The following is a 13,179-nucleotide window of genomic DNA, read 5'->3' on the forward strand; positions in this document are numbered from 1 at the left end:
AGGACAAGGGGAAATGGCCTAAAGTTGTGCCAGAGGAGAGTCAGGTTGGATATTAGGAAAATTTTATTTACTGAATGGGTTGTCAGGCATTGGAACAGCCTGCCCGGAGAGGTGGTTGATTCGCCATCCCTGGAGGTGTTTAAGAGACGGGTAGATGTTGTGTTGAGGGACATGGTTTAGTGGTGTTGATAGGGCTAGGAAAAGGTTGGACTCAACGATCTTGAAGGTCTCTTCCATACGAAGATGTCCTGTGGTTCTAAGAAAAGGTGCTACGATGAATCACAGGGACTTGCTTGTTTAGTAAGAGTAATCTATTCTCTCTTTGCCTCCTCACTGTTTGCTTGTTTAGGTTGAATTCTCCTATCCTCCCCTAAAGCCTGGTGAAGGACATGACAGCCACAGTTTACCAGAAGAATGGAAATACCTGCCATTTCTCGCCTTACCGGATGGCGCTCACAACTATCAGGAAGGTAAGAAATGAGAGAGGAATTTCTATGTACGACTTCTACTGCAACTGAAATAAAAATCCTGATATCTGAACATTGATCAACAATTCTTTTCCGCTATCAGATTTCCTGTACTTTTTGTTTAAGCTACACCATCTCCCACAGCATCCTCATAGCTAAACTGAGGAAGTGTGGTCTGGATCATCAGGTAGAGAGGTGGATTGTGAACTGGCTGAAGGAAAAAAGTCAGACAGATGTGGTCAGTGGGACAGAGTCTAGTTGGAGGCCTGTATCTAGTGGAGTCCCTCAGGGTTCAGTACTGGGGCTAGTACTATTCTATATATTCATCAGCAGCCTGGATGAGGGAATAGAGTGCATTGTCAGCAAGTTTGCTGATGACACAAAACTGGGAGGAGTGGCTGACACACCAGAAGGCTGTGCTGCCATTCAGCGAGACCTAGACAGGCTGGGGAGTTGGGCAGGGAGAAATTTTGTGAAATACAAGGGCAAGTGTAGAGTCTTGCATTTGGTAATGAAAAACTCCATGTGCCAGTATAGGTTGGAGACTGAACTGCTGGAGAGCAGTGTAGGAGAAAGGGACCTGGGAGTTCTAGTGGACAGCAGGATGCCCATGAGCCAGCAATGTGCCCTTGTGGCCAAGAAGGCCAAGGGCATCCTGGGGTGTATTAGAAAGGGAGTAGCTAGTAGGTTGAGAGAGGTTCTCATCCCCCTCTCCTCTGCCCTGGTGAGGCCACATCTGGAATGTGTCCAGTTCTGGGCCCCTCAGTTCAAGAAGGACACGGAACTGCTTGAGAGAGTCCAGTGCAGAGCCACAAAGATGATGAAGGAAGTGGAACATCTCTCCATTGTGAGGAAAGGCTGAAGGATCTGGGTCTCTTTAGCTTGGAGAGGAGGAGGCTGAGGGGTGACCTTGTTAATGTTTATCATAGAATGATTTGGGTTTGAAGGGATCTCAAAGATCATCTAGTTCCAAATCCCCTGCCATGGCAGGAAGATCTCCACTTACATCACATTTCTCAGTGCTCCATCCAGCCTAGCCTTGAACGCTTCCAGGGATGGAGCGCCCACAACCTCCCTGGGCAACCTGTTGCAGTGACTCACCACCCTGAGGGTAAAGACCTTCACAGAATCACAGAATGTCAGGGATTGGAAGGGACTTCAAAAGATCATCTAGTCCAGCACCCCCGCCAGAGCAGGATCACCTACAGTAGGTCACACAGGAACGCATCCAGGCGGGTTTTGAATGTCTCCAGAGAAGCAGACTCCACAACCTCCCTGGGCAGCCTGTCACCCTCACAGTGGAAAAAGTTTTTTCTAATATTTTTGTGGAACCTCCTATGTTCTTCCTTATATTTAGTCTAAACCTACACTCTTCCAGCTTCCACCCACTACCCCTTGTCCTATCACTACAGGCCCTTGTAAAAAGTCCCTCCCCAGCCTTCTTGTAGGCTCCCTTCACATACTGGAAGGCTGCTATGAGGTCTCCCTGGAGTCCTCTCATTTCCAGTTTATAAATATGTAAAAGGTGAGTGTCAGGAGGATAGAGCCCTCTTTTCAGTGATGTCCAATGACAATGGGTGCAAGCTGGAGCATATGAGGTTCCGCAAAAACGTTAGGAAAAACTTTTTCCCTGTGAGGGTGACAGAGCCCTGGCACAGGCTGCCCAGAGAGGTTGTGGAGTCTCCTTCTCTGGAGCCATTCAAAACCCGCCTGGATGTGTTCCTGTGTGACCTGCTCTAGGTGATGCAGCTTTGGCAGGGGTGTTGGACTAGATGATCTTTTGAGGTCCCTTCCAACCCGTAACTTTCTGTGATTCTGTGAAAATACATTGCTCATGACGTGTGCTTCAGAGTTTGAAGTGAAAGTAGATCATAAAGATGTACCTTCTGCATCAAGAAATCTTCATCAATAAAACTTCACTTATGTGTAGTCCTAGTGCAAAACAAGACCACTGGTGTTCTCAGAAGTTCTTTGAAGGGGGATAAACTCTTAAGTAAAACCTAATCCAATTTTGAGGTCAGGGGAAATAAGAAATTCTAAAGTTCGGCTTTGAAATATATCTAGTCATTATGATTTATTTTTGTCCCCTCCACTAGTTTAGAGATTCTTAAAATGACTTACAAGTCATTCACTGTCTGTAGAATCCCATGCTTTGAAAGCTAGCAAATACAAAGGACAGGAACAGGAGCTGTAGTGTATTTGTCAGCAGAATAAAGACAGAATGATTCATTTGCCTTGTAGTTACCAGCAAGTTCACGGCAGTTTTGGTTTGGTTTTTTTGTTTTTTTTTTTGTTTGTTTAATCTTGCATTAGGCCAGTCTATGATTCTATGATTTCACAGCAGTTCAGTTCATCACCATGACATTTATACACACATTCAGTTACTTCATCTTTTTTTCTGCATAACAGTGAACAAGGAAGTCACTTAAAACAGCAAAATCACAGAAACCCTTTAATACCACTTTTAATAAAATTATTTTTTTAACTTGATATACTTAGCTTCCTAATTCTCCAGCTTCCAGAGATGTCATTTGGAAGCAAAGGAAGTAACATAAAAATAATCCCTTTCCTAGTAGCAATGAATCTCTGTGCTCTGGATCATGATTTTTATTCAATTTCTGTATTGTTGAATCATAGAATCATAGAATGGCCTAAGGTGGAAGGGACCTTAGAGATCATTTTAATCCAGCCTCCCTGCCGCCAGGGATGCCACCTCTCGACTAGATCAGGCAACACATGGGTTTAAATGCTTACAAGAAGTAGGTTACATTCAAAGCTAAGAAAATCATAAGTAGCTGCACTTACCTGTTCTTTCTTGTCTCAGTACCATCCCAGTTAATGTTCAACTTTACGCATTTTTATTGCCACACTAAAAGATTATTGATGCGTATTTTCTGGTAAGAAAGAACATGGCAACAAAACTGATGTATATCCTTGTGTCTTGTAGGCAAGAATACACATGTACTTAGAGCAGGCAAAAGTCTTTCAGAAAATAGTTATGTTACATTTACTAGAGCTTTATTAGATATTGATTTTTTTGGGTTTTAAAGTAATTCCCACTGGTATTGCATTTTTGCAAAGAGGATGACTTGGTACAGGAAATAGTTTAAAGGTTTTCTAAACCCGTAGGTGATCTCCATAATTAAACTTGTTCAAGGGAGTGAACTTTGTGGCCAAGAGTCCCTCCTTATGCTTGACTTCATGCACATGGGATTGTCACTTCTGTTCACTTTCTTACTGTGAAGCAAACAAAAAATTAATAATTGATTTCAAAACAGATTCCACTCATGTTTTGCAAGGTAAACAGTTGTAATGTCTTCTCCTTTACTTGGGACTTAGCAACTTTTTTTGCAGCAGTAGCATGTGTGTAGATGTATGTGTGTATATATCTCAAGCCATAAAAACCTTTCTTTTGTTGTATTTTACAGAGAGTGGGTTTTTTTCTTTCATGTCGCACTTGCAGAGAAACAGTAATTATTTTGTCTGAGACAAGGATTCACAAATTCATTTTGTTAGCATAGCGATGCTGGTACATGGATATCTACCTTGGCAGTCATAGCAGCTACTTTAATCTTTCAACTGTGTGTGTCCTCCTTCATGTATTTATTTTGTCAGTAGCCGCTTCTGAGAACCTGTCAGTGGGCTTTGTCAGGCTGAACATGAGTTTGTTGTCAGAATAACTGTTAGTACAGCTGGAGATTCTTCCGCAAAGCATCTTGCAATTTGAAAAACTAATCTGGGTGCAGACATAGCTTTACAGATGACTTTTTCTGTTTTAAAAGCCTCAGAAAGTGTGTGCCAGTATTTTCAGCAGTAAACCTTTTTTTATAAAAAAAGTGATGCTGAAAATAAAAATACTGAACTCCTGTTTGTGACTTACAAAACACTCTTTTCCTTTTCTTAGATACCGTTTTTTTCCATTTGCCACCGAGATGTCAGGATCGAACCACAGTGTATGGCGTCTCTTGCTACAGGCAGATTGAAGCGAAGGTAACTTTCCCAGCTGTGATTTATATTAATGAAATAATGCATTGACAACCCTAAAATTCGGTGACTTACATTGTACCGACAGTCAAACTGCATGATCGGCTTTTATTAAAAATTGATGAGAATGTGCCAATACGTAGCTACAGAGCTTGAGAGTTCTTTCTTCCCCTTACGTCAGCAGGCATACTGTGATCTTTTGAAATGTTCAAGGCAACTGAAAAATGTGTTTTGGTTCTTCAGAGCTAATTCAGGCATCATCACCAAGTAGCAAAACGAAGCTGACAGCCGGTCAGACAGCCAAATAATGTTTCCAGGAAGTGGGCCTCTTGGGTGGGAAAAGTTGCAATTTCTCTGGTGTGTGACCATGAAGAATTTTAGAGTATTTCTTGGGATCTGACCGCACAAGCGTAGGGATGTTTCTCTTCATCTACCTCCTTTGCCAGAGGTACACTTGCAGAGTAGACCTTAATCTTGCCATTCACTGTAGCTGCTTACCAATACTGAACAATTATTTAGCAGTAAAGCTGGAAAAATTGATAAGAGGTGCAGTGTGCACCTGATAACACTGAGAAAATGGTGTACTTGGTCTACTAGAATCTGCCCATATTTTCAAAAGCAGTAATGACAGTCTGGTCTGTGCATGTAAAATTAGGAGGCTATTGTGAATTTGTTCTCAAGTTACTCATTTTCCCAGTGAAAGGCCAAGAATCTGGAATGCCATGTCGGTCTGAGTTTTAACAGTCTCTTGTATTCCTAAGATGTAAATTATGTACTCTGTTAATCATACCTTGATTATATTTCCTGCTTATGCTTGATAATATTTCCTGTTTATGCTATAGGAGAGATTTTACAAATGCAGATTTTAATTCCATTTCCTTTGAACTAAATCCATGTTGATTTTAGTTCACTCATTATCTTTGCAGCCAGTCTTCACCGTGTTCTGTGATTTAGAGTCTTCCTTTATTTAACTACGTGATAAATTTGCTTTATTGTGCTCTTCATTCCAGTTTATGCTGTTTAGTAACCAAGTAAGAGGATAATAGATGTTTAAAATGAATACTTTGAAACCAGTAAAATACAAAGCAATGTGTTTCACATGACAGCTCTAGCACTTATTCCATCTGTCCTTTCTGACATGTGGGCAGCGGTCTGCACACTCGGTGTTTTATACAATTAGATGAACCACTTGGCTGTATTTCTGCCCCCACCGTTTCTAGGCCTGCTGTTAAGTGCTGAGGATGTAGTTGATTTTGCAGATGATACCTCCTTTATTTTATGTATGTCTCAAAGAAAATCCTTGAGTATAAAGCAAAAATTTTCTAGGCAAAGACTTTTCAGCCTGTTCCATTTTCACAAATAAAGTTGTAGAAGAAAGAGTGATGTGTTGTGATTTCTCTTCTGTTATATTACCCTGAGTTATTAAAATGCCATTGCCTTATCCCAAGCTGTTGCCTTTTTATCATGCTACCGTCTTTTAAGCAGTCCTCTGTCTACATCACAGCTGTATTTGGATCTTTGCTGTGCACAGTGAGAGAGACAACTCTGATATATCAGTGATAAGGGCATGCCATTGCATGGTTTGGATATTCCACCGTTAAAGGCAGTCAATTTTAGGATTTCTTTTTTTTTTTTTTTTTTAATAGGGGGGTGGTATGTGGCAACTAGACCCGGGAAAGAATGATTTTTTAAATTGTGCGTGGGTAAAAATACTGTAATGCTTCTATTTCTTAGGCATTGAAAGTACGGCAAGCAGACATCACCCGAGAAACAGTACAGAAAAGTGTCTGTGTTCTCAGTCAGCTGGTAAGAATGTTTGTATAGCTCCTAAACCACTTTCAAATAACATATTAAAAGTCATTTGTTTTTCCTACTCTTATTTTGAACTTTTGGCTCCAAATGTCTCTCTTTAAATCATTAGAGAGGTTGACAAAGTGCTGAAGTAAAATTGAATGGGAAGGCTTATAGCGTTTGAGTGTGCTGCCTTGAATTGGTATCTCCTTGTAAGAGTCGTTGTAAAAGTGTCTGCCAGTTGTCAAAGGCTGGGACTTGCACTTGCACTTTTAATTATTCTTAAGTGCTACTAACTTTAATGAAGTAGGATTGAGGAGTTTGGCCATTTTAACAGCTGAAGAGAGTGGCTATTGACGGCTGTGAATGGGGTTTTAAGGCAGTCACACGTACAGCGCACTCTTGAAAAAGCATCTTGTATTTCTACCTATTTAGCAAAAGCTAGTGGTCACCAGACAGGGAACAGAAATTCTTTCTGGGCATAAAGCTGAAGAAAGAACTATGACTGGAACTGCACAAGCAGTATTAAAGCAGGAAAGCACTTTTCCAGAAAGATGTTATGTGATGGGATGTGCAAATGGAAAGAAAGTAGAATTATCATAATTTGAAATTAAAATGAAAGATACTGCAAGTTAGCAACTAAGGACTGCACCTCTATGAGCTCTATGTCTAATAATGTGTCTGTATTGTAAGGTAAGAATGGGAGAAGATTGAAGTTCAGAATGAGTGACTCGGTTTTCTTCACGTGGTTTTGTGTTTGTTTTTCTTCCAAGCCCTTGTATGGGTTACTTCAGGCAAAGCTGCAACTCATTACACATGCGTATTTTGAAGAAAAAGACTTCTCGCAAATTTCAATTCTAAAGGTAACTTTGAAGTAACAGCTACATAGAACAAAGCTTTCAGTGTATGGCTATGGGCTTTAGTGTAAAAGTTAGTGCTCAAGTATCCTATTTGCATAGGTCCTTCAGTTATTCAACTCTTGTGATAACCTAATGTGAACTAAATGAGCTACACGAATCTGACGGAGGGTCAGCTTTCAGATTTGTAATGAAACACAAGAAGGAGTGTGATTGTCAGCCTGTATTTCCATTGACTCCATTAGTAAAATTTTACCCTTTTTTCTGGAATAAGATGTTGAAATCCTTGAATAAATTAATTTTATTTATTCAGGGGTTTGTGTGTGACCGTGTTAACAACTTCTGGTTATCGTGGCGGTTTTTTTACCTTTGTTCTAACTTTTGCAGGAACTGTATGATCATATGAACAGTTCCTTGGGCAGTACTTTGTTAGAAGGGTCACAAGTTTATCTTGGTAAGTGACTTTTTTTTTTGTACAAGCAGTTGATACAATGTTACACTAATCAACACATTCCCTTCCTGAGCTAATTTGTTCAGGTACATTAACAGATTAAGCACCAGAGGCCTGTGCTTGTATCTGTATCTGTTTATTTAATAATGGATTGAAATAAATGTCAAATAAAGGTGGTGTTCCTTTTGGAAGTAGGAGTTGTAAGTTGAAAGCCTAACTTGAAAGCCATGTTACATCTTGACCTAACAGTCTGGCAAGCACTTCTTTTGCTGCTTTTAGGAAAGAGTAGCTTCTTAATTTTTAGATGAAATTATTTGATGGTGCGGGAAGCTCAGGTTTTCCTCCATTTTCTCCCATTTGATTCTGACTGTTCCCTGTTTTTTTCCTGAAGGCACCCTGTACTGTTTTCCTCAGTGTTTCCATAATGCTGTGTGGCAGGCAAGAGGAGTAACTTGGACCATGACTGTACACATTATTATTGTCTCCACTGTAGATTTAACTTGCTCCTGCTCAAAAGGAAGATTTTAGTATGAGTTCTGCTAACTGAAATAACCAGGTTCACATAGAATGCATAATGGGTGTCCTCCTCCCCCTGAAAAATGATGACAAGAAGGAAGTTAATGTCTCTGCTAGATATTAAACTGTAATAATTGCTCTCTTTTTGGTATCTCAGGTCTGTCTCCTCGGGATCTTGTTCTTCACTTTAGACACAAGGTAGGTGTTTGCCGCTACATAGATAAAGTACAGCACTTACTTTGTGGAGTAAAATACTGGATTCTCTGAAGATTTCTAAGTTTGTGTGGCATTTCTTTAGTCCTCTCCCAAAGTGTGAGTCGTATCTCAGTTATGGTCAGGTTTCTATTTCCTGCTTCTTGTTAGATGAATGTGATAGATTGCTAGAGTCCATGCAGGTACAACTTGGAGCGTTTTTCCATTTCTGTCATCACAGAACCTGAGGTGACTTACACCTCTCCTTCTTCCTAATGGCTGATGAAATTGAGTGTGTATCCCATAGCTAAGGTACAGCTAGCATTTAGAATCTTCTGTTAACTGAAAGGCATCAAGGAAATAAAATTTGGAGTCTGGATTTCACAGAATCACAGACTGTCAGGGCTTGGAAGAGACCTTGAAAGATCATCTAGTCCAGCCCCACTGCCAGAGCAGGACCACCTACAGCAGGTCACACAGGAACACATCCAGGCAGGTTTTGAATGTCTCCAGAGAAGGAGACTCCACAACCTCCCTGGGCAGCCTGTGCCAGGGCTCTGTCACCCTCACAGTAAAGAAGTATTTCCTAATGTTTTTGTGGAACCTCCTGTGTTCCAGCTTGTATCCTCTGCCCCTTGTCCTGTCATTGGACATCACTGAGAAGAGCCTGGCTCCCCTCAGTCTCCTCCAAGCTGAAGAGACCCAGCTCCTTCCGCCTTTCCTCATAAGGCAGATGTTCCACTCCCTTCATCATCTTTGTGGCTCTGCACTGGACTTTTTCAAGCAGTTCCCTGTCCTTGAACTGAGGGGCCCAGAACTGGACGCAATATTCCAGGTGTGGCCTCACCAGGGCATGGTGTATTTGCCACCTGCTCAGTAGATTTTTGAGGTAGAACTCATTTTTGTTCAACTTAGACATTTCTGGCGCATGACTGGAGGACATCTGTGTTTTTCTTTGAGTGTAGAGAATCGAGACAGCCACTTCTCATCTAAATGCCTAAAATTAGGTGAGGTGAATGTTATTCTTGGTATTTTGCTGACTTCTTTTCTGTATTTCTGTGGAGAAACTCTTACGTTTATGCACTTTACTGCATACTGTTTTTTTTTAAATTCTGGAATTGCACAACATGTTCTTTCCGATAGGCTTTGTAAAATTTGAATTGCACAATTCTTGTTTGTGTAGGTTTTTCTTTGTGAATCTCAAATGCTATTTTAAAATGAGTGCCTAGGTGAAGAAAGGTTTTTGGAACTCTTTTTCACTGGCCATATGGATTTATCATTTAGCAATTTTGCAGTGATTAACATGAAATCTTGAATAAGAGATTATGCTTGCACAGTATTTTTGATAAATGGCATTGGTTCACTCACCATGTTTTTGCTTTTTATGTTTTTTTCAGGTCTTGATCCTTTTTAAGTTGATTCTTCTAGAAAAAAAGGTAACGTTTTGTAGGCTGAGCAGGTAATTGAAATAGAAATGCAATTTTTAATTTTTTTCATAGTTAGACTATGCTAGTGAAAAACAAGTTAAAGTAAAATAAAAACATCTGAAGTCATATCAACAACTTTGCATCCGTATATAAATTGAGATATTACACTTGGCCTTATTAATAGCTGTCCCAGACAGAATAGGTAAAATGTGAATAAATGAGAGTGGAGAAACTTACCATGTTATAAAAGATAAGAAAGGATACACGCAATGCAAATACGTACCGGTGTGACAGAACTGATCGGAAGTGCTGGCACCTAAAAGGCAACGTGCAGCTTCACAGGGATTCAGTAAGCAGAACTTCTGGTTTGGGCTTTAAATAGGCATAACAAGGGAGAAAATGCTAGAAGTGTCCTTCAGACTAGAATTGCACAGACACCTGCAGGAGACAATATAAAGAGACACAAAACAGTAGGTTTTTATTAGGTCAAACTGAATTCAGACTGTAAATCGGTAAATACTATTGAAATGTAGGCTCAGTGTTGTCTTCGGGCTCTCTTCCTGCCTCAGAAGCAAATCTGTTTTAGTAATTTAAGTGGAACATGCAAAATGTACAAGTGGATGTGAAATAGGAAATACACTTGTTTTCTTCTGCGTCCATATTTAATACCCTGAAACAAGAACTTTCGGTGAAATGACTGTGTATCAGCTCCCAGACACATTTATGCAAGTGTGGGTTTTGTTTTGCTTTGCTTTTTTAATACTTTTGTTTCAAGTTTTGCTTTAGTTTCCCAAAGGTTCTTCAGTGAACATTCTGTGTTAAAACACAGGTTTTTCAACGTGCTGAGAAGGGACAGTAGAGTTTCCTGTTAGCTGCAACTGGAAAGTCAATAGGACTTAACCTGTAGGGTTTTTTAATGTCTGTATCTAAGGCATAAGTATCTTTTGTGAGACAGTAAAAATGACTTTTAAAGCCATATGCTAAAGACCGCTGTATTGAAGGCTATGCAAAATATATACTTGAGAAAATATGATTATGACCTAGTAGGAGCACAAATGGAGAAGTATATCTAATGAAGACTCGATATGCAAGCGTTTTTCCCAAAAATAACTTAATACATTCTGAAAGTATACAGTGATTTTTATTTTTTTTAAATGTAAATGGAAAAAATCTTTTCCAGTTTAGATTTTGCAAAGTATCCCTACTGATCTGTGTAAAAACTTATGATAGCATTTAATCAGGTCAGTTCAGCATTTGGACATATAAAAAGAAAACACTTTATAGAGCTACAGTTCTTTTCTTAATGTGCTCAAACCACAAGTCAGAACGCACAGGAAGAGGGGGGAGGGGGGTTTCCCACGCATGTTCATATGACTCAAACATACAAGTTTGTTTTGAAAATAAGTGGAGGCTTATTAAATAAATATGCAGGTTGCTTTGGTTTTGTTTTTGCCTAAGCTCCAACAGGAAGACAACACTTGCGATTGCAAAAAGGAAGAGTTTTGGTTTTCTGGCACTGCCTGTGTTCTGGCAGATGTTAAGGCTTCAGAATAACTGTGGGAATCTGTATGTTCAAAGACTTCTAATATGCAAGAAGCCATTAGTAATGCCAGTTTTCCTTGAGCTGAAAAACCCCTGAATGCCACAGACAGATTTCTTTTAATCCCTAGCAATTTGGTTGATGCCTTTCCACAGACTAAAGGAATTTATTTTCACCTCTCAGCTGTTATGAGGCTGAAAGACTACTTCTGGATGGTGATCATTTGACTTTCTGCTGCCAGGACCACCCAGTTTGCTGATCTAGATGTCGTAGGCCATCTGACAGGGTTGTGAAGCGTTAAGGAAGTGTACACCCATATAGACAGGAAGATGGCAGAGGGACTTGATGGAACAAATCTAAGTGGTATACCCAAATGAAAACCCAGACTGGAATAGGTTTCTTGAGAACAAGGTACATCTTTATAGACTTAATTATTTCTGTAGGCCTAAAAATAAGTTTGGCTAGGAATACATGGTATCTGAGAATCTAAACTGGTAGGGCTGTTGTAGGTTTTCTGCTGTAGTGCACTGCTATTATATCATGAATCCTTCATACACGTGTGACGGAATGGCATCTTAAAAGAAGCTGGACTTCTTTTTATTCCAATTGACCAAAATTTTTTCCTCGGATGAGCACCTTGTTCTTCTCATCATGCTTTTTCTGTGGCTGTTGCAATTTTAATTCACCTATTCTGAACACAGGAAAAAGAAAAAAGTATATAAAGATAATGTACATAGTCCACTTCTAGCAAAGGAACTGGTAAACGTTGTTTGATATGTGTTAAGACTGCATAGGTATTTCTCTTGTTTCCATCCATTTACTAGCTTGTAGACTTGCAAATACTATTGGAATATGAGGTATTGTTTGTCAGCCACTTCTGCTTTAAGCTAGGAAAACACTTTAGAAGACTTTTATTCAATCTAAGTCCATAAACTTGCACTTTTAATTTCATGGTATACCTATTAAAATGGCCTGCAAAGTCATCGGTTAGACTATTCTGTATTTGCATTGGTGATTCCCTCTAATGCTCGTGGCTTTCTTAGTATGGTGCTGCTTGAGGATGTAAAAATGCAATTGTTAAACAAGTTGACTTTCATGTTTTTTTGTGTTTTTTTGTTTTGTTTTCAATTGTTTGTAGGGTTTTGGTGTTTGGTTTGTTTGTTTTTTTTTATTTCCTCCCTGCTGAAGGCAATTCCCTGGAGGAATTTCAGTAGTAATATCTAGTCTACCTTGTGTTTCTCCTTTGACTGCTAGCTTTTGACACCTCCCTTTAGAATTACTAGCTAATATACTAATCCCAGTCTCTCTGATTTAATAAAGGAGATTGTTTTCCCATGTTATGCCTTAAGTACTTTACTTAAATCATTCATGTCTTCTGTTTCAAAAAAAATCTTTTTTTTTTAAAATTACAGGAAGATACCTGTAATAAATGCATGCTGCATTTATCCTGTCTTTCTTTTGTCTGCATATCTTTAATATGTTTTTCCTAAAAGAGATGGTTTTGCTTAAGATTTTGTCACAGCCCTGGAGTGGAGGTTATTTGGCCTCTTTGATTTATGACAGACATTTTAACATACTACAAATGAAAAAGAAATTATGTGTCTTGCCAGGAACAATTTTTTTTCTGTCAGTCATTCAGTAACTGGATCAATTTGGGGAAAAACTCTGAATGACTGACAGAAAAATCTGAATCACTGTCAAGTATATATGACATGCATATATATATATATATGTATATAGCATGTGTATAAAATAGAAGGATATAATAGACATTTAAATATTTACTTTGAACCGGTTTAAGAGCTTTTGGTAAACAGACTTTCTAAAATAATGTAAAAACCAATACTTTGAATAGCTTGCATGTGTTTATTCTGTCTTTGTCATGCTTAAGTGTAATTTTATTTTTCTCATTCTCTTCTCCCTAATTCCGCTCTCCTCTCTTGCATACTCTTTC

At 39.2% G+C, this 13,179-nt stretch overlaps 1 protein-coding gene across 1 annotated transcript in view; it reads left to right on the forward strand.

The window, feature by feature from the left end:
- Positions 1 to 349: 349 nt before the first annotated feature.
- AVL9 (AVL9 homolog (S. cerevisiase)) overlaps positions 350 to 13,179 on the forward strand; it is a gene marked incomplete at its 5' end in the record, with an annotated part of 23,117 nt that continues 10,287 nt past the window's right edge. Inside the window, 7 exons of the mRNA XM_009879444.1 lie at positions 350 to 470; positions 4,372 to 4,457; positions 6,186 to 6,257; positions 7,016 to 7,105; positions 7,487 to 7,553; positions 8,224 to 8,264; positions 9,656 to 9,704. Of these exons, the coding sequence (XP_009877746.1) occupies positions 350 to 470; positions 4,372 to 4,457; positions 6,186 to 6,257; positions 7,016 to 7,105; positions 7,487 to 7,553; positions 8,224 to 8,264; positions 9,656 to 9,704 (526 nt within the window). The remainder of the gene's footprint in view (positions 471 to 4,371; positions 4,458 to 6,185; positions 6,258 to 7,015; positions 7,106 to 7,486; positions 7,554 to 8,223; positions 8,265 to 9,655; positions 9,705 to 13,179) is intronic.

Source organism: Apaloderma vittatum, unplaced genomic scaffold (genome assembly GCF_000703405.1).
Source record: "Apaloderma vittatum isolate BGI_N311 unplaced genomic scaffold, ASM70340v1 scaffold14982, whole genome shotgun sequence".
In the NCBI taxonomy this organism is placed as follows: domain Eukaryota; kingdom Metazoa; phylum Chordata; class Aves; order Trogoniformes; family Trogonidae; genus Apaloderma; species Apaloderma vittatum.